At 39.1% G+C, this 26162-nt stretch overlaps 1 protein-coding gene across 3 annotated transcripts in view; it reads left to right on the top strand.

Annotated features, from left to right (window-relative positions):
- Positions 1-323: 323 nt before the first annotated feature.
- ascc3 (activating signal cointegrator 1 complex subunit 3) overlaps positions 324-26162 on the top strand; it is a 96002-nt gene continuing 70163 nt past the window's right edge. Inside the window, exons 1-8 of one of the 3 annotated variants that reach the window (XM_044034208.1) lie at positions 324-453; positions 1300-1441; positions 3890-4040; positions 5834-6402; positions 10607-10724; positions 16972-17167; positions 18176-18311; positions 19370-19495. In XM_044034208.1, the coding sequence (XP_043890143.1) occupies positions 1352-1441; positions 3890-4040; positions 5834-6402; positions 10607-10724; positions 16972-17167; positions 18176-18311; positions 19370-19495 (1386 nt within the window). In that variant the 5' untranslated portion in view covers positions 324-453; positions 1300-1351. Of the gene's footprint in view, positions 454-731; positions 816-1299; positions 1442-3889; positions 4041-5833; positions 6403-10606; positions 10725-16971; positions 17168-18175; positions 18312-19369; positions 19496-26162 lie in introns of those variants that run through there. The other 2 variants (XM_044034211.1, XM_044034210.1) reach the window with 2 other exon arrangements.

A 26162-nucleotide genomic window follows, 5' to 3' on the forward strand; every position in this document is an offset into this window, starting at 1 on the left:
ATGTTGGATGACAAGAAAGAAAAAGAAAACGACCCTGCAAGCGTTACGCTGTCGTCAGCTCGAACCTTCTGTTTGGGTGCGCTTGTTTAAGTCAACTGGTTCATCAAAATTGGGTGGAGCTAGGCGACTCACACAGAAGGAAAACACAACGGCCTGACATATTTTGACCCAAGACGCAGTAGTTGTCTCCGTGTATTTGGTCCCAATGCACTCCGACAAGTCCCGTTTTGGACTGGTTTACGTTACATCGGTGTTATTTAGAAGCGTACTCTGTTCCATGCGCTATGGTGTCGGGAAATGTAGTTGTTTTAACCTTACATGGAAGCAAGTATCGGTCGTAACAACTACAATACCCACAGTCTGTAGCGTCCACGTACGTATCTTGTGTTGACATCTGCCGGTAGGCTAACCCACATGCGACTGACGTTCCATTCTACTGGGCACTTTAATAAGGTATAGCCAAATATTTGTAAGGTGTTATGCTGTCTCATAGTCACTCTGCGTTTCCTGCTGTCTGTCTCTCACAGTGTTACAGCTACAACGGCTTCGGGAGTGGCTTTTTTGTAGATAAGCTAACATTAGCTAGTGCCACCATGTCAGTGAGCATCGTTAATTTGGTTGTATAAAGTTAGCAATCACGGCTAAGATATAATTGTCTGCGCATTAGCGATGTTAAAGCTTAATGTGGATGTGTGTCTCACGATTCTGTCCACAGAGAACAACTTTTGCGTCGTCAGCTGTATCACATTATGTGGATTTGAGATATCATTAACAGTTCTTGCGTGACTTCACTTTAACTTGCGTCCCATTCACTAGTAAGTTTCTTTTTCCTGAATAATCGGACGTTTGTTACATGTCCCCGAGTAACGCCCTGATATGGCAACGAGACTTCCGTGTTAACAAATAAACAAACAGCAATATTTTACGACTGTCAGGTGTTTAAGTTAGGTTCATTATAATGCCGAATAATTCGGAATACCCAAACGATGTGCTAGCAACATGCCTTCTACTGTACTTCTACTTCTACCTTCTAATGTGAGCCTGTCTGATTTACAGACAATTCCATCTGGCAGAATTTTCATACAATTTGATAGACAGATGTCATAATGTTAAGTCTGCCAATGAACTGAAACCATACAGTGTTGAAGGCTTTGTATCGTTCATCCCATGAACCAATGAGTGTTTGTTTCTTTAATATGCCTACATTCATATGCCACATACTCTCAAAAAGAGCAGGCCTATTAGCAGAGACCATACAGTCTTAATAGTATGTTTAATATTTGTGTTTCTGTCTGTCAGTCACAGAAGTAACCTGGAAAAGCAGTGTATGAATGAAAGCTTTTAAACAACGATGTCTCCTCCAAGGCTCACGGGTGCACTGCGCTCCTTCTCCCATGTCAGTAAAAATGAGGATTTCACAGAAAAACCCTACGATCTCAAGGTAAGACTAACCAGTGGATACCTGGAAACGTATACTTATGCATATATGTATATATACATATATACATTATACATCATTATTCTCATTTAAATTGGAAAACCATTGGAAAACCATATTTGCAATGATTACTGCCTGATATTTGTCCAGATTTGTGAGAAACAAAGATGTTCTCTTCAGTTTGCAGAATAAGATGCGTATAGGTCAAGACAATTAATCTAAAAGGAATTGCAGTAGGCTATATTGCGATAAATTTGGGGCAACTGTAGCTGTGGTAGAAGAATGAGTCGTCCTTCATCTTGAAGTTTGCAGGTTCGATTCCCAGCTCTGCTACTGTACATGCCAATGACCTTGGGCAAGACACTTAACCCCACGTTGCTCCTGATGGTTGTCAGCAGCATGTGAATGGGTATGAAAGATGTGCGATAGAAAATGTGCTGCACATAGATGTGTGAATGGCAAAACTGTACTGTAAAGCAGCTTTGTAGAGCAGCTATAAGTCGTCATCAATACTAAAAAAGTGAAATATAAATACAGACCATTTGGAACATTAAATCTAATGCAATCCTTTTTTTTTTTACCTTAAAATAACAGTTTAACTGTCATTTTGACGGCTTGCAGCCTCGTAATATGCTCAATTGATTTAATTCCTGCTGTGCACCTGGAATCTGTCTATGCACCATGTGAATTCGGTGAGTTAGGGAAACGTGTGATAAGGGAGTTACTTAATGATTGACAGCCCCTCAAACAAATGAAAATCAGGCACATCAAGTTCAAGAGAAATGCTGAAGGAGGTCAGTTAAAGACTTCAAATTCCTCAAACATCTGCTCTGATCATAGCTTTTTTGCTACAGCAATAGCACGTCATGCAAATGTTACACCTAGTTGCTATAATATCCTAAAAGCCATCTCCACAGATAATTGTGCACTGCTCAGCCTGAAATTAAATGTCAACTGGCATTGAATGGCAGTTCTTTGTTTCAAGTGATCCGGGTCACCAATTAGGTAAAATCTGAAATCACAGCAGGACATGTCTTGCGATGTAGGTCACATTGTTTATGCTCAGCAATTCCCTGTTTCTTTGATCCCAGCGTAAATGTGCCTGTCATAGTACCATCTTAATAGCCAACATGCATATCCTTGAATTTATCATCCCCATCCACAACTGAAAATGTCTTCTTTTCAATTTCAATAATTGCGTGGTGGATTATTCTTTGTTACAGTTATTACATTTATGGTCCCAATAATCTCACCAATTTTATTCCTTTATTCTTATTCACTGCTGGTTCAGGTATGTGCAAGTTGCAACTGTGACTTGCGGTTTGGGACATTTATAGTAATTTGTGATACTTCCTCCGATGACACTCCTGACGTAACCATAAGTGTACCTGCTTGGTTCCCACAACAGAAAAGAACTATACAATGATTGTAGAGAGCTCTTATCCGGAACAGTGGTTGTGTCTACCATTGCTGACATTGTGCATGGTCCTGGCTTTGCATACAGTGATGTAAGGATGGAAAAGTAAACTATTTTTTTCCTCTAAGATCAGTTGTCTTCCTGAAACTTTATATTAAATTGAAAATTGCACTCAGCCGTTTACTTGTACCCGACTCACCTCTGGTGTTAAATCCTCTATAAGCAGGAAAAGTGCTTCTCTGGGTAAAAGATGGCTGGTGTCACTTTGAGATTATCTCAAAGCTTGTGTGCAAAATACTAAGTTTCATGGAGGCATGGAGATGCTGATTGTCATGGAGACATAGTGTTAATGCTTCTACTCATCTTGAAGCCTTTACTGTAGGACTGAGATTTAATCCTTCACCGCTCTAATGGGAGAAGATTATAAAAAAAGTTATGCTCACTTTTGACTTTGACAAAACTAATAGGGATGCATGTGTAATCGTGGTGTATAAAGAAGTCGTGAGGGATCAGAAATATTTTTCAATTTTCTTTCTCGAAAACAACCAGAAAAAAGTAATTCACTCTTTTTGCAGTAGTTTCAAACATTTAATACCACAATGCCAGTTTGCAAGTATACTTTGCACAATTGATGGCCTGTAATGCCCTGAGCAGCGATGTTTTCAAGTTCTCCATTTGTCCTTACTTACCCATTCTTGTGAACATGAAACTGTTGATTGATGTGCACTGTCACAATAAAAAAAGATTTAAATTGGAATGGCTCATAGTATTAGTTCTGAGACTTGGTACAGACAGCAGACATTGTTCCGATTGATACTGCTATAAATATGCAAGATGAACCACAGCACAGTATTGCCATATCCTGTTTTTACAAAATTTCTGCACAATATTGGTAAACAATATTTGGGCACATTGGTGTTATCCAAGTGTAGGGTTAGCAATTAGATATACCTCGCGTTATCAGAATTGTGATTGTTTGTCTTCTCTTTCTTGAAATGTAATTGATTTTCTCCCTGTGTCCCTGTGCATGTTAGACCAAACGTCTGAAGCGCCAGGAGCTGTTTGCCAGAGAGGGCTTGACTTGGCAGAAGATTGTCCATTTCTGCACTGAGCATCAGGACAAAGCTAAACAGCAAGCTGCCAGTCAGGAACTGAAGAGCCTCCTTTTGGCAGCCAAACAGATTGGTAATTAACTCCTCAGCCTCAAATCCATTGTTATTTCTTCTAATCTATTTCCATGTGTGTTTGTGTTACAACGACAAAAACATTGCCAGAAATAACACACTGTCGTTTATTTTTAGACTGCTTGTGTAAAAGTGAGTATGAGACAGCCCTTCCAAAATTCTGCCTTTAGGTCAGAACCAGAAATAATTCAAGGTTAACAGAAAGCATCTTGATTGGCAGTTGCCCCAATTCCAGGAAGTTTTTTTTTGTTTGTTTGTTTTTTTTCTAAACAAAAAACTGAATTAAATTGTGCAATATGATATTCGGAACGCCAGGGCAAATATTGATGTTTTAATTAAGAAATGCCTCGTATTATTATTACAGAATCATTGTACTGCGATATTATTGGTATCATGGACCATGTATCGTGCATTGTATCGTATCGTGAGGGACCCTGTGATTCCCACCCCTATCCCAAAACACAAAAACTTAAACAGTTTAAGTGGAAAAAAAACAGGTATATAATATCAAAGCTATTACAAAGGCTGTTGTTTGGTTTGTGGAGCAATTTTCTTGTACATCATTAACCTACTTAATGAACCCTTTCTCGGAAATAACTTTCATGGACAACTAAATTGCTTTCCATGTTTTCTTGTGAAGAAAATAGAATTGCTGGCCGTATTTTATTTATTTATTTTTTTTAATTTTGAATTAATGAATAAATGAACAAATGGGGTAACTGGACGAGACGTTGCTGGACGTAACTTGTAATCTTTGCTGAATGACTTCAGTTGGAAGCTGAACTTATGTCAGATATGGAGCTCACATTAAATTGCTCCCGTGTTCCCGGCATTATTTTTTCCCCTTCTTATACATCATTCAAGAGTAGCAGCATTTGTTGTTACGACGCGCTCCACTGTCTTATGTGTTGAACCTGCCCTCTGTCTATGTTAGTGGACAGAAATATGAAGTTTGTGCTAAGCACACTCGGGAGAAGATGAAAGCAGCTATTCTGTTACACTACGTGCAGCAACGAGTCAATGGTGGGAGACTTTTTTAATTGGTTGAAATTCTTTTCATCTGTTTTTGCTCTTCTCTGCCTCTCCAACCTTCCACACTCTTTTCTCCCTCTGTTCCTCTGACATTTTTCCTCTAATTGGACAATTACGCTATACTCCTTGTAGTTAAGGATAGTTCTGGCTGAGCATGAATTGTTTGGATATTATTTAAATGAGGTGTAGGAAACATAAACGGTGGTCACGTGTTGTAGCCTTTTTTTTCTCCAAGGACCAGCTGCAGATTCTTTTCTGGAACTATGAATAGCACACAACTCAGATTTAATGGCCATACAGAAACCACTAATGATAATAGAGGTTGAAGGTGATTGTTGCAATCTGTAATAATCCTAATAACCACCATCATTAAAATGATGATGCATATATCAGCTTTAATTGTCTTTTAATAAAATACTCATCTGCAACATTTAAACTTGTGACTGGCTTCAGTGTTGTGGCAGATTTGTATATTTTTGACTTGCATTATTAAGATGTGAAAACCTTGTGGTTCAGAAGCAGGTCACACGTATTAACTGACAAGCCTCGACATTTAAGTTAGTTACTGGTTTTAATGTTATGGGTAATCACTGTTTATGATAGTGAAGTGCTGCTGGTAATGTTAAAATAGTCGTATTTCCACCCGTCTAAAAGCCTGTTTAATCCAGGGTTAAAACAGAGAGAGGGAATGTGAGCCAGTTGTTTAAGCATTAAACAGTGCTTAAACGATATTGCTTATACATTTTGTGCTTTGATTCACAGTGGGGTCTGAACATGGTCAAGAGGCCATTGAAAGTGCTGCTGTCTTTCTGTTTGAGACCTTCCACAACAAAGACCATGTGGGCACAGAGGAGACCCGCACCATTCGACAAATGTTCGGCCCCTTTCCATCAACTGCAGCTGATGCCTCCTGTGACTGTGTTGTTCGGCTTCTGGCTCCACTGGAGAACTCCCGTGTTGAAGACTTTATTCAGACCCACAGCTCCCATCACAACCCCCAACGAGGCTCCACTTTTGGACGTAACATTGCCTTCTCATATGACTGCTACGCATTGGATCCACTTGAGGACCTGCACTGCTCTGGCATCAATGAGGATCAAGTGAGTCTAGACTTGATCAACTTCCTCAACAACCAGCAGAGTGGGAGGAAGGCCACCAGTGAAGAAGCCTCAGGCAGATCGTCCACCTCTGGAGATGGAGCTGTCCTCAGAGCAGAGGTCGAGAAGTATCTGAACAGGGGCAACATGAGCTCATCCAGCCCAGAGGAGCTGTGTACATCCCTGTTTGAGATGCTGGCTTCTCACAAGAGTGACGATGAGCTGCAGAATGAGGTTTGTGAGATGCACTCTATCTGATAAATCTGTTGAATTATATAGGATTTTTTTTCCTAGGATATAAAATTGATCCTAAATGAGATCCAAATATAGATGGTAAATGTGCAGAAGTACAGTTCAAATGTTATGGTTGGGTTAACCGTATACTCTTAGGTATGAATGTGATTTGAAAAGGCTGTTTGTTGTTGTATGTTGACCTGTCTAAGATGTACTTTGTCTTTTGTTCTAATGGTTCCCCTGAACTTAAACCTCAAATTTCTTAGGTACAGTATTACACTTAATATTGCCCTTTTTTCCATTGATACTATTACTTTGACCTTCACCAACAGCCCTTTTGGGTTTTGACCCAGATGCTGAATGTTTTACGTCATAGATTTTTTATAAAGTCATTTTTGGCCTTTATCTTGAGACCTTTTTTTGACATTTCTAACTCTCTCCATAAGTCTGACCTTCATTGGTAATCAACACTCAACATGTACACATAAAAACAGAGGTCAACCTTTTTCATAGCAGTATGAAGAATACTGATTGTTTTTTTTAAAGGTTGCAGAAGAAAGTTCATGGGTTCGGGTTTCCTAGATACTGGTACAAAGCTACATTACAGTATATATTGATGACTTTTGGTAAAATAATACAATACTTTTTCTTAAAGTCGTTACTTTTGGTTCAATTTAATGATTCAATGGAAATTAAAGAAAAAAATAAAAGAAGAAAAGTGGTCCTAATTATGAGGCTGCATTGACATTTCAATGTAGCCACACTTTTAAGCCAGACATCTGGTTCATGTCCACTGTGTTCTGTGTGGTAGGGGTTATGTTTTTGCTCCAGCTTATTAGTAGTGACTGGTATATCTGTCCTGTAGACATCATAGAAGCAGTTATTCAGTAGTGGTCATTTGAGGTGTTGATTGATTTTTGTCTTTTCTGTTCTTCCAAAAAATTTGCAGTTTCTCCCAAAATGCTGGTCACTCGTGGCTTGGGTTTTCCAAGTGAGAAGTAACAGACCGGTTTGAATCACTGATCAAGTCTGAGATTAAAGTTTTGATTCTGAGGCCATGAGCAAGCTGTAAACATTAAAGTGTCTGCATTTCATATGCGAGTAATGAAATGAAAGTGTCCTAACATCACAAGCTAAAAATATTTTTGGAATACCAAGTTGGCTGATGTGTTCTCCTGTAAAAAATGAACAAAAGTATAAATAACTGATTGTGCTGTTACTGTTCTGTCACCATCAGTGGAAAATACCTTCACTGCTACAACACCTGTACCCGTGAAACACATTTTAGTTAAAGTCACCCAAAATTAGCCATGAAAAAAAAAGAACCTTTGAAGAGGTAAAATTTTAGTAGAATGATAGACACCAGTGATTGTTGCACTTCCTGACCCTGGGACACTGAGTTGGAAGAGTTGAAAGAGAGACATACTTTACCTTTTATAGGAATTAGCAGCTTCACTAACATAGAACACACACACAATCATACCAAATTACAGTTGTTAGATCAGGGCCATTCTAATATTCTAATTCTAAAAAGTGATGGAATGACTCATCCATTTGTGACACAGAGGTGTTGGCATGAGTTTGCATACAAGTTCTGAAAAAGAAAATGGAGGGGGACGTTTTATTAAATGTTTTTACAGTGTATTGTGCAGTTGCCTTCACATATTCATGTGGGAAGCAAAGAAAACAGACATAATGGAGATAAAAGGGAGGTCAAGTTACATAAAAGTTTCACTGTCCTCTGTTTTTTCTCATCATGTTGAAACTTTAGGCAGTTATTTTTCATCCTTTATATTTAGTCTTAAACCTAGGAAGGGCTACACTATTCTGTCCCCTGGTTTTTCCACCCACTTTCATTCTCTGCCTCTTTTATATACCATGGCTTTCTGTTTGATATTGTCCTAATAGCTGCTCACCAGTCTCTCTCTCTCCTTTCTTTCTTTCTTTCTTTCTTTCTTTCTCATTTCATCAATAGCTCTGCCACAGAGGCAGAATTGTAGAACTTCAGCTGGTTACAGTTGGTTCCAATGTTTCTCACGTAGTTGACATTTGAAAGTGAACTCCCCTGCTGACATCTTTAGGTGTAGAATGCCCTGTGTGTGTTTAAGTGTGTGTGTGTGTGTGTGTGTGTGTCTGTGTGGGTAAGTGTAAGTGCAATTTCAACCTCTCCATGCATCTACCTCTTTGTGAGGAAAGTCAGCGGCAGAGTTTAAAGGGCCTGCAATCAGTGCCATTTAAAAATGACAATTGAGGGAACCTGCTTCTTATTGTGGTGACATTGGATTGCTTACATTTGTGGCAGGTTTGTAGCACCAGAACTAGGCTGTTGACGTTGAGTGGGTTATAAAATGTATGGATAATGGGAAGAGAGAAGGACACAATTCCTTGGTAGCCTCTTGTTAATGAAACTGAAAGCATATTGGAAAAATATGTCTTTGAATTGGCAAGACGCTATGATCCCATCCATTAGCACCTTGTTTGGTAATAATGCATTTAATCTGGTCCTGTGTAGACAGCTGGTTAATGGTTTGATTAAGTGTCGGTTCCAACTGATCCATTCTATTTATTTCCTTGACTAGTGAACCGAATGTACAATGCTCTGTTTTATTAGGACTGAATATCAATGCTAAATGCTGTTTAGATTTCAAATTAAGAAGGATTTTCTTTTGTTAACCAAAAGAGGTTTAATCAAATACTCAAATCTATGACTGCTTTTTGTAGAAAATATTGACATGATATTACATTGATATTACTGAAACTCAGTTATTAAATGTTCAATTATTAACAATTAACTGTTCAAACATACCCAGTTGTATAGTATATATACTATATTCTAAATCCTAATTGATCAAGAATTTTAGCCTTGTGTGTGCAATATAATGACTCCTTTGTGATGCTTAGCAAAGTAGTAGTAAACCTATTTTTAGCATCTGGAGACTGTGAATGAGCAGAGCATTAGCTATATTTATATACTGTCATTATTACATCCCAAAAGTATGTATTATTTTTAGTCACACAATTTAAATGTGAAGTGTTATACATGTATGTGGGAAGTACAGTTGAACCTTGTGGTTAATTGTGGGTTTTGAATTTTCTTCTTTTATTTTTCTTTGTTTATTGGCACATTATGAATGTAATTGTTTCTTGCTTTATAATGAATTTGATGTGGAAATCTTGTTGAATATGTCTCAGTTGATATGCAGCCCTGCCCAGTTCTAACACTTTCCTAGTCATGTTTCAGTTGCTGAAATTAACCTGCAGAAAATCTGAAGGCAATGCTGCCGAATGCATTATTATTGATAAAGGAGCTGAGACCAGTTACTCAGCTCTTGCTTCGGATTTGAAGCGGTGAATCCTAAGGAGAAAATCTGCTTTCAAACCCTTCACAAACCACAACTAATTGTCAAAAGAATTCATGAAAGTAAGAAATGAATGCTTTGAGCAGCAGCAGATGTAGCTCCACCACCTTCACCCACCCGCTCCCACCATATAGTACACATAGCTCTAATAAAACCGAGGCATTCACACAAACTAATAGAAGTTTAGACACCATATAGAATAGACCACAGAGGGAAACAAAGATAACCTCAACAAAGATGATGGCTGACCTAACATCAAAGTGCGTCTGTAGTTTTTGTTTCCTGCTGTGTTGGCTATTGCTTACCCAAGGGAGAACAGACTGAAAGTGCAGGCTGCACCTCCATCTTGAAATCAAACCTGAAAGGTGTTGGGGAAAAAAAAAGTGTCATTGCAATACAGGTCTTCATATACTTTTTTTATTTTCCAGCGAGAAAGTGAAAAACTTGATCATCTCATCTATTTTGTCTCTCCGATATATTAATGCCTGACTCTGCAGACCTTTCCCACTCTGTTTTTAATTGTGTGCTGCTGCTGTTCATAGGATTTCTTGTTGTTTTTTTTTTTACTTGCTAAGTGCCAGGTGGTTATATTTGGGAGGCTAAGCAGCAGACCATATTCTGCGACGGGCAGATGGCAATTACCAGGTGCTCAGCTTTAGCTGTATCCGTGTTGGTGAGCCATAGGATGTGTATACATGTTTGGATGTGGTATTTCGATGCTGGAGATGACTGTATTTTTGACGTAAAATCACTCATTCTTGCCATTCTGCTCTATCTCTCTCCCTCTTTCTCTCTTTCTCACGTTCTCTCTCTCCCTCCCTCTCTCTCTCTCTCTCTCTCTCCAGCTGTTCGAGCTGCTGGGCCCAGATGGGCTGGAGATGATCTCCACCCTCCTCCAGCGAAGGGTGGCTATCGTCGACTCCCTCCTTGCTATCCCACCTGATAGGCTTGGCTTACCACCAGGTGAGACTGCACTGCACCATGGCAACCGTGCCATCTCTATGGTAACACAAACTCCACTTGTATCAGCTTCTTGAAATAGTCATGGTTACCAGGTAAATACACAGCCCAAACCATTGAGTATCCGCACAATTACAGAAGATGTGCATCAGTACTTTGTTTGAGAGAGGGTTTATGTCTATATTGAAAGATTTCTATATTTGTCTTTAAAAGCATTACCTGCTGGTTTAGGGCTTTTTAATCTCACTGAGCATTTTGTATTGCTTTTTTAGAGGCATCTTAGGCGAGACTAGTTACAAATAAAACATGTCAATTTATAGACACTGTTACATTTCCCAGCTTTAAGATGACAAACCATGATCATTTGTAGCACAGCAATTAATGATTTGTCTCAATATTTGTTTAAATTAAAAATGGGATGATGTCATCGAATGTATTGTTTGGTTTGAATCTGTTTGGAGGAGAAGTGACCCTAGCATATTGACTTTTAGGAAGCATCACAGTACTTTATTTTAAAACAAACACTCAAACAGATTGATTATAAAATATTAATGAATTTACCGCTAAACAATCTCTCCCCCCCCAATAAACCATTGTTATATCAGCAGATGCTTCATGCAAATACTACTTACAGCTACTGGCTGTTGTGGCCTTGGTGTGTTTGTGGATGGACAAGCCGTGTTAGTGAGAAAGGTCAAAACGGAATGGTCAGACTGATTGGTCGTGACACTTAAAACTGTGGCGAGCAGAGAAGCGTCTCATAAGGAACAACATGTCCAATGTTCAGAAGGATGTTCTAAAACAGCAGAACATATAACTTAAGGTTTCACTCATGTCAGCCTGACGCACCCACACTCAAAAGCTTTTTTTTTTTTCCTCCTCTATTTTATACCATTTATTATTTACACCGTTGAAACCTTAACTGCTCTGTGATTTGTCCAAGTTTACCATCACGTTTTCTCTCAGTTCATTTTGTTAATTATCCTAAAAGGTTGTTATGGAATTACTGATCAACATTGTAATTTTCTGGTTGAGGGCCTCCCAAGTATTTTTGGAAGTAGTTGCAAACAGGGGTATTTTTTGCATAGTTCGCATATCAAAATGGCAGTTCTACATCACACCCCCACAGTCTATCACAGTTGGTATGGTGCTGGAGTTGTGTAGCACTCATGTTTTCCACAGGTGTGTGAAATGGCTCAATCTATTACCTAAGGCTATTCCCTAAAGATTGTCCTTTCACTTCAACTCAGGTCTTCATTATTTCTTTCACGTCCTTCATGCCATCTAGCAGGAATGATGAAGACCAGACTAATGCCTCCCTTGTGGGCAGGCTCTCTATTTCTGTCCCTGCCCTAATACCTCTCATGAATAAGAGAAATAATCGAATACCATGCCGTACTAATAGAGAAAAGGGCTGACATGTTCATGGTGTTGCTGAGGCCAAATAAGCTGAGGCCCTTGTGTGGAATAGGCTTACACTGGCTTTTGCTGTAGTTAATCTGGCACTCAGGGTGGCTTAAAGCGGAGTTTATTGATTTTTGTATGAGATTGTACTTGAGGAGGCTTGATGGCGAGCTGTACTAAAGCAGCCCTTTCAGCACCAGCCTTCCATGCCGGGCTATTTTTCTTTTTTAAATTCCAAATGTCTTCCATTTTGAGTCAACGCCGCATCTCGACCTCCTGTTTCCGTCGTCGTGAGGAAGCAGACTCCTCTTCTTATTTCCCCCTCCCTAATGTGCAGAGTGAAGCTGTAAGTTTGTGAATTTATTGCTGGGAAGATAAGGATGGATAATTTATCATTGCCAGAGCTGTCTCCTGATCCATATGCAAGGTAGGCATCAAGGAGCAGCACAAGATTAGAGGGGAGAGTTCCTGCTTTGTCAGAATAATCCCTGCAACTATTTAAAGTCACACAGAATCATCCTTCAGAGTTTTTGGAGTCATTTTAAATTCCTGGTCCTAAATATAGAATTTAATTGTGCGTGTGTGTGTGTGTGTGTGTGTGTGTACTTGTACATACATTTTTGTGAGAACCAACAAACTGTATGAACCACCGGAAGCAAGGAGATTTTGGGAAAGCACAGGCAATTTGGCTGATCCTCGTGTTCCGTCACCTTTATGTGGCTGTTTGGGTGTTAAGACTCGGTTTTAGGGTTATGGTGAGAATTGGGTTTAGGTTAATACACACTGTCTGACTGAAAAGGAAGAGGGAGAGAGAAAATATGCAGTGCAGTGATCAGCTGTTTTTATGTGCTTTCCCAGGTGATTTTGATGGAGCATTATAATACATTTAAATAATATTTACTGTTCTGCTAGTTTCCAATAAACATACAATTTACTCTCTGCATTGATTCATAGTCGTTCAGTAGTGAATTATGATGCTGAAGTTGATGATGATGATGATGAAGTGTGTTATCCCACCCCCCGATATAGTTTACATGCAGATTACAGTTTGTCACATGTATCTGAACACACAGAGACTAGAATTAGAGCTGATATTCCACTGGTCTGTTAGGATGACACACTGGATGAACAACATGTCAGTGTCTCATAGCTGTGATGGAGTGGCTCACGTTAATTTAGGAAATATCCACAAAATATGTGTCGCCGACTATTAAAAAAAAACCCAAAAACAAACAAGCTTTTGGTTGTGTTCACACAAATTGCTCCTTCAAACCTCAGCTGATTGTATTCCTTTTGTGAAGAACTTTTGATCAGTGTTAAGAATTTAACTTTCCAGACAGCTTTTGAGATTAGCGTTGCCTTGACAACTGAGGGTGAAGTCAGAGGGGGTTAAAAAAGGCTGATTAAATTTTCCACTATTTGCATGCCATCAGGAAGAGTGGGATTTAGCAGGAATGCCTGTCTCTTGCTGATTAGCTTTCAAATTGCTGTTTGCAGCTTGGCACTTGCATGTTGATCAAAGTGGCTCCTCTTCACATTTCAGTGGCGGATGTAGGCAGTGCTAAATGGAATGGAATGGACAATAGAAAAGACAACATAGCCACACATGCCAAATGTTTTCATCATTCGCTGAATAAATCAGGGGATATTTAAACTAAAAATGTATTAATAATATAATGTACATGACTTAACATTGATTTAATGGGTATATTTTTGTTTGTTGTCTGTTCTTGCCGTCCTGTGAACAATTGTGTGTGATCCCTTTCAGCCTCACAGCACCTACTTATACCTTTCCTTTGTTACTGTAGTTTTGTAGAATATTGTAGTTTATGTCTTGTATGTACAGTATATGGGATTCAAAGTATTTTAGAAAATAAACCATGGCAGCTCTGTGGTAAATGGAATTTAAAATATAAATATATAATATCAAATATAAATGTACGCCATTGTTAGTGGACAAGGTCCAAGCCTTGTACTAAAATGAAGTTGTATTTAGAAAATATGGTATTGATATAATGTAATTTGTATCATAATGTCTCATTTTAAAAACAAGTCTTGGATCTTCAGGTGTTCACGTTGCATGTGCCAACACCTTCCAAGTACAGTTTTTTATTTTGATTGTAATAGAGCCTTCAACTTAAATTTAGTTTGGCTTAGTATTGTCGCAGGTGTTGTAGTGTAGGGAAATTCATTGTCAAAGTCCCTCTCTCTCCTGCAGTGCTGCAGTGAGACAAACCCAGAGGTGGAGCCCTGCGGGGTGCTGACAGCTCCACCCTGGTAGAAATTGCCTCCCATTGAGTATTTGTGTTTGTGTGTGCAAATGCCTTTGAATGGATCATTAAGCACATTTCCTTTTCAAGTGCAGTACACTAGGTGTCGAGGAGATTGTGTTGAAAACCCAAACTAAAATCAGTTGATGACTTGATGACTCGATGTACCTTGGCAAATGGCTCGGTCCTGACTTAAAGAAAAAAGATGCTGCCATTGTTTTCTCTGACAAGCACTATAGGTTTTAGATTTTCTCAGGCAATGATTGGAAGCGTTTCTCCCTGTGGTAGGGTGGGATGTGGGCCAAGGGAAAACTCATTACCTTTTTGAAGCTAGAGATGGGTAATGTTAGGATTTTATCAATACTGATACTGATACCTGTGCTACTTATCTTGATACCTGTACTTATTGATCTCTTAAATATAGTACTCTGCATAATTTGTTGCTAACATTTTGACCTTACATGAAAATATGTGAAACGATTCACCAGTTATTTTATTGCTGTTTTTTTCAGACAGTAAATTAAATGCTTGTTTTTAAGTGATACCAACAGTGTTTTGAAATTAAGGGCCTGTCCACACGGAAACGAGTGTAAGTGAACGGGCATAGTTTTTTTCTGTTTTTTTTTTTTATCGTATTGGTGTTGACAACGTTACTTCACTTGTGGGAGTGAAGTATATATTTAAGTGGCTCTGTGTGTCTGTTTGTTTTTGTTTCCTCACTTGCACTTGCCAATATGACCAACAGAGGCCGACAGAGGCTTGTTACGTGAATGGGGTGAAGTCTGCCATCTCTAACTGCCTTGTGTTACTACTGCATTTTCACAAAATTCAGCAGCCTAAGCCCAAATCTTGAAGTACTTGTCCACTATGACAGCTGAAGAAAGGCCTCGCCCTCAGAAAAAGCTAGTGAAGTTAAATGTAACGTACATATTGTGACAATAGTGACAATGAATAACTGCTACCAAATGACTTCTGGTTCGGAAACCCATCCCAATGTGGAACGGATCAGATTAGGAACAACCGCTACACGTTCATTAACTTCTCAATAAATAATGCAGAGATGTTTATGAAAAAAATGATCAGGCATATGTAGAGTGCCGATGTATGGTGTGTGTGTATTGTGGTGCTGATTATTGTCCCCACCACTGGCATTGAAAACGAAAATAACTAAAACCCAGTGATTTTTGAGAAAATATAATAAATGTCTGTTTAAAGCTCCCCGGTGACTGTGGCATCATGATCATCTGTGGAAATGAGAACTCTGGTGATTTGGAGGCAGCCAGTGTTTGAGATGCATAACAGGGCATAATAGCTCCCAGAGAGATGGAAAGTAAAGGACTGGGAATGGTTTAGACAAAGGAATTGGTGTGTAGAGGGTGACAGAGTTAAAGGGGTTGGGTGCTGGAAAGGTAATGGAAGGGAGGGTAAGAGTGACAGGAAGAGGGGGGCTGCTAGAATGAGAGGGAGGCTGTGCGGCGGGTAGAGCTGTTAGACGAGATAAAGAAGAAATCATTCAGTCAATCAGCCCAAGCTGCGGTACAATCATCAGATCTCATCTGTTTTCAAGAGCAATTCAGCCTTTTATTGAGCTGTTGTGCCTCAAACAGGGAGGCTGCAATAGGGAACATTAACCCCTGCACTGCCACGTGCACCTACATCAGTGGGCTATCGCGATGACCACAGACGTATATCACCTTTTACTGATACTGGCTGAGCTGATTATGTTCTCTCAGTGTCACCAAACAGTTTTATTGTTGATCCAGGGATAAAGGCTTTGCTTTAATGTTTCAAAATTGTAATTTCTATATGCACAAGTCCCTTAAAGTGTGAATAAGAACCATTAAAAGGAAAAGAGAAATTAAAAATGAATTCTCTTATGTATTGAATTACTTAATTGGTTCTCTTTAATGTAGGATTTTTGCACATTTATGGTGAAAGAACTGACCCTCATTAATTAGCTTACTCCTTTTTTTTACTTTAGAACTGATAATTTTTATACCCATGTGTATGAATGTGTATGTGTGGGAACAGTTTTTTTAGTTTATGCTCATCCAAAAAGGTCGTTGTGTTAAAAATCCCCAAATCAATCAATATGTAATAAGTAATGATTGATATAAATATTAGATCAATTTAAGACTGATTTTTGTGGAGTTAAAGTTGATTAAAGACTTAATTGTGGTTTTTGACTTATTTTTCCATATAAAACAGAATTGAGGTAAAACATTTAAAGCAGTTGTATTTCTCAAAGTGTGTTTGCATAATACTTGTTTTTATTCAAATATTTTACACTATACAAATGAAATTATATTTGATAATTCTACACAGTTTGTAGTTGCATAGTTTTATACATGATTGTTGAATATAGTCTGTAAAATTACATCATTGCTATGATAAACTAAGGCTGTTATATTTGCTTTGATGTCAACTTCGTTGTAGATTTTACAGACTGTATTAGACACAGGGTTCATCGTATTTTGTGGCCAGCTGCCTTGATATTCATAATATCTATTTGATATGATTCCAGCCTAGAAAAGCATTTTATTTATGAGATGTTTGTGCTTGTGTTTTTCCTCCAGATTTTAGCCAAAAAGCTGAAATGACCAAGCCCATCTATGGGTGCCAGGTGACTATTCAGTCAGAGCAAGAAAAACAGATGATGAAGATGTACCGCAGGGAGGAGAAGAAGGAGAGGAAGAGAGGCAAAGGAACAGATGACGGTGACTCCTCGGATGCTGTTATGACCTTCGACCCCAGAGAGATGAGAACCCACCGGTATTTCATCTCTCCATATTTTTTTCTTTGTCCTTTTCCCCCCCCTCTTGTTCACAGCCAGTCTATCTGTCTCCACACTAAAACCAACAAGCTTCTGCATTTTTTATGACATCGTGGCTGGAGCTTTAAAGAAAGTAGGAAAACAGTACACTGATGCAGCAGCTTGCCACATCTTTTCTTATGGAGGATTTTCCTGAAAGTTTAATTTCAGAGGATGGGGAAAAAAGAGCAGTGATCTGTTTAATTAAAAAACTTAGCATGGACAAACCCAGCACAGTCTGCAGGAAAAGATTAGTTGAGAGGTAAGCCACTTTAGAAAGGAAAATAATGCTTCATATCTTTGCCTCTTCATCTGAATCATCCCTCAACTGCATTATTTATTTTAAATTAAAAATGTGGATGGAGATGAGGATACACATATGGATACAAGTGATTGCAGAGGTGACATTGAGCTTATTTGTGTTCTGTTGTAAACATACTAAAACATTTATTTTAAACAGATATGGATTTTTGAAGGGCAGCTGGGTGCAAAAAACATTGTTGCAACAGGAGACAACGGCAAAGAAAGAGAAAGAGAATTTAGCCACTTTACACTATTGGGCTCACCTAATAGAATCTAATACAGCTTAAGTGTATGATGTTGTAAAAATTCAATCACAGTTTTACCGTGCTGTTAAACAGCCTTTCCACAGATTCAACAATAGACATAAACAGTGCTTTTAGCTCTAAAGGCACATACGTTGTTAATTTATTGCTTCCTTCTATTTGCGAGTGTCGCTTTCTTAGATATATTTTAATGAAGCCTTTCAAAGAAAGAAATCACCAAAAAACAAAACACTTTGGTGTATGGAGAGTTCGGGATTTTACAAAGCTCAAATATTTGATTTGGATATACTCTTGTCTTTCTTGCTCCTCCTCTTCAATAGCTAGTTTTGCTAAACGGCATCATTTATAACAACTGACTTCTGATCATTTCATGTAAAATGTTTATCGTGTTTTCTTGTACAGGGAGCACGCCCTTCTGACTGCACGACGGGATCCCATACTGAGCAGAGAAAGAACCTACGAACGTATTCAATATCCCAACGTATACGACATCTATGCAGAGGCCTCAAAGATGCCTGCATTTGTTGGAGGAGCCAGGGTGAGACCCTTAGCCTTGATATCACCCACCACCATCTGCCAGTATGGGGCTGATTGCTTGTTTTGCATGGTCGTGTCTAGAGCTGCAACTAACGATTATTTTCATAATCGATTCATCTGTCGTTTATTTTCTCGATTAATCGTTTGGTCCATAAAATATCAGAAAACCTTAAAAAATGTTGATCGGTGTTAGTCAAACCTGGAAATAATGATGTTCTCAAATGTCTTGTTTTGTCCACAAACCAAAATGATTAACTTTTAATGATTTCTTTGTTATTCAGAGCAAAGAAATTAAGAAAATATTCACATTTAAGAAGCTTAAACAACCAGAAATCTTGTTTTAATCATGAAAAAAGCTTCAAACCGATTCATCGATTATCAAAACAGTTTTTGATTAATTTAGTAATCGATTAATTGTTTCAGCTCTAGTCATGTTACAGCAGGGAGAAATAAAGGTGCAGAGATCGCCTAAGGTCAGCAGGGAAATAATATCCAATGTAAATGTATTGTCCGTTTCCGTTTAGAAATGTGTGTACAGTTATAAGCTGTGCTCTACAACTTTTCGCCCATGCCCTCGGATTTGTACTTTGCAAAACAAAGGCAAGTCTGAGGAAGATCAGATGTGAGCATTTGTGGATAGAATCCAGTGAGTTGCTCAATTTGTAGTTAGACTGAAATGTGCAGAAAGAGAAAGCTCTCCAGTTGTTTTTTATGCCTTCGGAGCAAGTATGATTGATTTTCCACTGATGATCCCACCTTGACACACTTAAGGGCTCTTGACATAGTGATAACATCAGTCTTGCAGGTTTATTGCATGTCACATTGTGTGAGATTGGTCTGGAAAAATCAGCATCAGATCCAAAGTTGTGTTTTACATCAGATTTATAAAATGTTTCTCTGTTAAATAACTTGTTTTCTACTTATGAGGAAATCTGCTGAAAAACCGAGCTAGTGACGTATAGCTGAAATCAGATTTCACATTTTTTTCCGTTTTCCTGGTGTGTTGAATCTCTGAAGTCATTTGCCTTTTCTCCATGTTTGTATGTTTGTGACACTCAGATTCTGCTCCCTGAGGGCGTCCGCAGGGACAACAACAAGATGTATGAAGAGGTAGAGATCCCACCCAATGAACCCATGCCAATTGGCTTTGAGGAGAAGCCCGTCTACATCTCTGAACTAGATGAGGTAGGAGAAGCTGTGAACTTGTTTGATTTCGTTTGCACCGAGTGTGTTGATGTATGCTTTAGTACACTCGGATAAGAGCGCTCGTTTTGAAGGCTGACACTGACAGGTCTAATGTAAATACGGAATAAGTCAGTGTTGATGAGGAGCTATAGTAGCAACCAAATATGTCAAATGTTCTGTTATTCAAACTACGTTTACATACAAGCATGATGTCAACTTACATGCAAGATTTAAATGCTCCAGGGCAAATCATGAAAATGAAATCGGCTCACAGTTTTCATTGTCACCATGAGGTTGGTAACCAGATCTTAGTGATCACATTCATTGCCTGCATCTAGGGAATTGTATGCAATTCACTTCATAGTCTATTTGCCTGGTAAAGTGAAAACACTGCCTCTGCTTTTTCTTCACTATTCATTACCTAACTGATTTCATTACCTTTTTTTTTTAGATTAATTTAGCATGTTTGGTCCTCAAAATACCAGACAATGTTGAATAATGATAATCACTTTTTCCCAAACCTCAAAATGATGATGCTCTCAAATGTCTTATTTTTTCACAAACCAAAATGAAATGATTTCTATGTTATTTAGAGCAAGGAAAGCAGAAAATATTCACATTCAAGAGGCTGACAACTCAGAAAGTGATTGCAGCTCCATAATAGACCCATGTGTGAGCTCTAAAAGTGCCTCTTACTACTCCTACCTTTCATGTGCGTAATCCATCTCATGGCCACGTTGCATGAATGTCTGAGGCTATTTACCAAATGGATGCAGCATATGTGAGGTGATATGTGCATGTTTGTTAACAATAAGGAAATCTGTGGTCTTTGTGGCCCCTTTGTAATGTTGCCTTGTGCGATATATTAAGTTTGCTATATAGGGCACATAAAGTCGTACACTATGAATGATTACCACTGCAAAAGGGCAAACACTTCAAAATGAATACTGTACATTTACTTTGGAATGACTGTGGATGCAAAACAGGGAGTGGAAAAATAGCGCCCGGCTCAAAAATACTTTTGTCACCTTGATAGAGCTGGTGCCTCCTGGCTGAGGCCTTTTGCAGTAGCCTGTGTTCTACTCTAGCTAACAGGACTTTGCTGCATATCTACCTCCTTTCTGTCCACCCATTCTAAGAAAAAATTATATGAATCAGTGGTTCTCAAACTTTTTCTAACAAGTACTACCTGAGAAAATATTGCGCTCTTGAAGTAACACCGTTCATGTTAAAATACAGTGGCGTAAATAGGCCGAGCAAAGTCAGCTACAGACTTTTCACGGGAGGCTCATTTATTCCTTATATGATCATTTCCTCTCTCATCGTCCTCTTCCTCACATGCACTTCAGACGCTGATATAGCAAAATTAGATTAAGATGGAGCGAGAGATAAGGTAACTCTAATTATTATTTAATATATTTTATTTCTTGTTTATTTTCTATACACTCTGGTCAAAGTTCCCTGGTATATATTGAATTTGAATTGAATTTTTTATTAATCCCCTTAGGGAAATTATTCCTCTGCATTTGACCCATCCTAGAATTAGGAGTAGTGGGCTGCCACACTGAGTAGCGCCCAGGGACCATTGGGGGTTGGGTACCTTGCTCAGGGGTACCCCAGCCCTTTTTTGGCCGGCTTTATACAGTAGAACAGTATATTTAATTTTCCTCCAGAGTACCACCAGAGTAAGATCACGTACCCCCGGTGGTACATGTGTCACAGATTGAGAACCATGGATCTAAATGAATCTCCCTCACTGCCTGTGCCACATAAGACCATGATGATCGTGCCATCGTTCCCTGTCCTTGGCAACGTGTTGAGCTTCAGCCTACATTAGGTTCATCCCGGTGAGCACATCAGTCACACTTTGGTCTTCAAGGCTGTCTTTTGTCTGGGGGAAATGAGAGCAGTCTTGGAGAAACGATATGTCTCCATCCAAAGCACGTGGCCCAGCTACTGCAGTCACCTCCGACTTGTGTTAGTGATGTTCATGCTTTACGTATTATCTGCACTGTTCCAGTGCTGGGATTTCGTTAGGGTTTCATTGTGGAATCTCTCTGGTACATTGGTATACCAGCCAACTGTCACACACTACACATAACAGGATGTATGCTGTTATGTAAATTGGTGTTTGTTTATTATACCTATATTGCTTATAAATTCAGATGTTTCAGAGTTTGCAAGTTGTCAAACTGGCATATTGGATTTCCCTAATCTTATTGTGATAATGTTCAAATCTTTTTTTATCTGTATTTATTTGTGTCATAACCAAGTGGCTACCCATTCCGATATTACCCATTGGTTTATGAACTGCCATTTTGAAGTCTCGGGGGAGGAATCAAGGGGTGTATCCCACTGACAGCATGAGGACCAGCAGGTTACACTGTGTGTGACATCTGCTGTCAGTTAGACCATAGCCATGCCCTAAAGCATCATATCATGACACCATGCTATACTGAAGACGTGAAAGTAGTGATTGCAACCATAAACTCTTCAGGAAAATGTTTACTGTGCTGTGTTTTACTGCAGGTCTTTATTTAATCAAATTTATGAATTTATACATATCTTTAAACGCACAAAACTTATTGCTAGAATACAGGTTTGAGGCACTTCTGCTTTGGCTTCATTTTCTGGTCCGAGAGATTATGTCCAATTTATATACAGTTTATACTTAACACTATTTACAAATGTAGATTGAAACAAGTTGATTATGTTAAGGGCCCCAGTATAATCCAGGCTTAATGTATAAAATAAAAAAAAACAAAAAAACAAAGAGACTCCAAGCACTGTATTACTTCTTTAGCTTTCAATATCATGTCTGTCCATTTAAAGTACATCTTTATGTATGACTGGACTTGTCTGCATGTTCCTTTTGCCAGGTGAGTGTGCTGCTGGGGCCTGGGTGTATATATATAGTTCCCACCATCCTCCATCTCAGTGAAGAGGACTGTGGCTCTAATGGCCAGTGAGTGATGTTTCTTCTTAATGGAAGTGCTGTAGCTCTCAGCCAGTCTGTCAGGCAACACAATGAGCTGTCAGTCTGGCTGACACCTTGACTGACAAACCCACACTCAAACCAGTGCCTACATTTCTCCTGGCCTCAGTCTTTACCCAGCCACCTCTGGGCCATATTAGAGGGCAGCAGGCTGAAAAAGCAGGAGCCCTTTTTTGCACCAGCCCTCAGGGATGAGGCTTGACTAGAGGATGAAGTATACTCCATACACATCGGCATCTTTGAGAGCTCCTGCTCCCCTCCTGTCTGGCCATGTAGGCTTTGTAATCCATCATTACTGCATCACTAGTGAAGATGCAGCAGTGCAAAAGGTCACCACCACTTCTACGAATTTGGCCTTTTGTTTATGAAGGCCCAAAGATACGATACTCATAAACCTCAGGAGCATTTTGTCACACTTCAGGGAACTAGCGTTAACAGCTCATCTCTTTTAACCTTTCTGTCACTCATGCTAATGGACATAATGATAAACTAGATTCAGCTTTGGTGAATACGTGTGTGTGTGTGTATGTGTCGCCAAGTGTGGATCAAAGTGTGTGCATGTGTCTTGTGCCATGACAAATTGATGAAAAGATGGCTTAATTATATCTATGCTGTTGCTTGTTGTTGGGCTTCACAGTGTATGATACTGGCTCAGTCGTGTGTGTGTGCGTGTGTGTGTGGAAGCATTGTGAGTACCGAGGTCTCTTCAGTGCCTGTCAATTTCAATCCTCATCAGTGTGGTCTTTGAGGATTTGGCCCTTCATCCCTCCATTAGGCACAGTGTTGTTGTCCACAGAGACACAAAGAGTCAAATAGCATTTTGTATAGTAAATAGCAGTGTTTGTAAGAGCTGTAAGCTAACTGACTTCTTAGGACTGTGCATTTACACAGTGACTACAAATAAACTTGTCTTCTCATATTTCTCATACTATTGCAAAACTCCAAAAACATTACACTGACACCTCCAGTCCCCTCATTCATGTTTTGTTAAACGCTGCTTGTTTATTGACAAAAGCAATTGCAGTTCTATCCACCACGTGCCATGGTGAATCCACATATCTAACCACAAAAATGAACACTTTAATTAAAGCTATTTTTTTATCATGTTTTTAAATACTCCTCCAGTTCTGATATCCATCACTTAAAAAGTTTGAAAAAGAAAAGAAAAAAGCTGGTGGTTGTAGCTCCTACAATACTGAAATGAACAAGACCAATCATCTCATTCAGACAGCATGGAATAATTGGCAGATGTATGTGTCTCTCACTAACTGAGCTGCCGAACTGCGCTCGCCCTCACAGGCAGGGTCTCCTCTACACAAATCACAGAAAAGTGAAAGTCAAACTTCACTCTCCCTGACTGTTTTGGGGGTGACGGTTTGACATCCATTTGCTCGTGCATGTACCATTTCATTTACATTCAGAGATTTCCCAGAATGCCACTTATGTCAAATATGCCCAAATGAAAGACTTGACAAAAACATAGACTCATAATCTCCTTCCACATGTTCCTACACTGCCTCTGGTGTGCTATTCCAAAATTTGTTTTTTAATGGTTTCCATTATTCCACACGTTGTGGCCATACAATCAGACATTAGACACAAATCCAATTAGACCACAACTACTGTAATATGGTGAGAGGAGTTTTTAAAGATCTCACTTCCATGCAGAAACATCATCAGCTAAAATAATACACTGCCTGTTGTTAATTTGCAAACTGCAATGTTGAATTGTCCCCCTATCAGCAGATCATTACTGAAAGCCTGGGATCACCACAGTATTAAATGAGATTCTGTTAAACCTAACTTTCTCATTCGCACAAGTGATTTGTGGAAATGTAAAGACACAGTAATTTCCTGTTTGAAGGAAATATTTTTAGGGTTTGATAGACCAAGTAGAGGCCGTACCACTTCTGTAATTCTAAATTATTCTCTTCATCATGGCAGTTACTTCCACAAATCAAGGCAAAGCACAATGCAACTCTAAAATTTGCTCATTGCTTATCATTCAACAATTATACAGTCATATAAAAAAGTTTGGGAAACCCTCTTAATTTTTTGGATTTTTGTTCATTATTAGCTGGGATTTTGAAGAACGAACTTCCTTTTTATATATGACAAACCTTAGAAAAAAAGAAGTATTTCTGCAGTGATGTTTCGTTTAGGCATCATAACAAGATTAGACTGGTGCATAAATTTGGGCACCCCAACATAAAAATTGCATCTGTACTTAGTTGAGTCTCCTTTTGCAAAAATAACAGCCTCTAGATGCCTCCTGTAGCCTGTCATGAGTGTCTGGATACTGGATGGAGATATTTTTGACCATTCTTCCATACATGCCGAGCATGGACAGCCCGCTTCTAAACATCCCATGGTTTTCGATGATGTTCAAGTCAGAGGACTGTGACAGCCATTTCAGAACATTGTACTTTTCCCTCTGCATGAATGCCTTAGTAGAAGTTGAATTGCGATTAGGATCATTGTCTTGTTGGAATAGCCAACCCCTGCGGAACATCAACTTTGTGACTGATGCTTGAACATTATCCTGAAGAATCTGTTGATACTGGGTTGAATTCATCCGTCCCTCAAATACCTGTGAGGGTAACTATACCTGTGGCGTGGGCACAGAACGGGCTTCCCTCTCATCGCCTGGCCATACAGATGTTTTTGCACTGAATTATGGAACAATGTACAGATACACCATCTTCAGCCAGATGTTCTTGCAGGTCTTTGGAGGTGATATTTGGGTCGTGTGCAAGCATTCTCACAATCCTCCACCTATGCTGCTCCTGTATGTTTCTTGGTCTGCCAGACCTGTGTTTAACAGCAACTGTGCCTGTGGCTTCTTGTAGCCTTCCCCTAAACCATGATAATGAACTATCTTTGTTTTCAGATCATTTGAGAGCTGCTTTGATGATCCCATTCTTTCTCACTTCAGCAGAGAGTCAAAGAGAATGCAACTTGCATTTAGGCACTTGAAATACCTTTTCTCATGATTGGACACACCTGTCTGTGAAGTTCAAGGCTGAATGAGCTAATCCAACCAATTTGGTGTTTCAAGTTGTCAGTTTTACATGCTGTTACATGCAATCGAATCAGCAAAATCACAAGGGTTCCCATATTTTTGCACAGCCAGCTTTTCACATTTGATTTAATTTCATACAAATAAATACTGCTTCACTAAAAATCTTTGTTTGGAAAACACAACAGTACTTGAAAATGCTGGTTATCTATGATCAACAATTCCTAGACTCCATTGAGATAAATATTGAAATTAAGAAGTAGGTGAATCTAACCCTAGTCTCACTTTAGGGGTCATCACCTTTGGGGGTGGAGCAGCGAATGAAGGTCAACTGTCTTTGTCAGTTGCGTCGACCACCGAGGTTGAACCAAAATGAGCTAATCCAGTTTATGGTGGACTTCCCCGTCTCACTACTACTGTTGCTTAGCAACAGAGCTGAAACTTGATGCAACACAGATCACTTAGGTGTTGTGGTTTTAAGATCATTTGTGCGTTTTTTTTGTTGGTTTTTTCTGGTAGGTTTTGCTGCGTTTTGTCTTTGTTGGCCACCTTCATCTCATCTTGCAACGTTGGGAATTCTGAGATAGGCTGGGCCGGGAAAGGTTGGATATGTTGAATCCCTTGTTGTTCAGAGTGTGAAGGATCCATTTGTC

This window comes from Solea senegalensis, linkage group LG9, assembly GCF_019176455.1.
Source record: "Solea senegalensis isolate Sse05_10M linkage group LG9, IFAPA_SoseM_1, whole genome shotgun sequence".
NCBI classification, from domain to species: domain Eukaryota; kingdom Metazoa; phylum Chordata; class Actinopteri; order Pleuronectiformes; family Soleidae; genus Solea; species Solea senegalensis.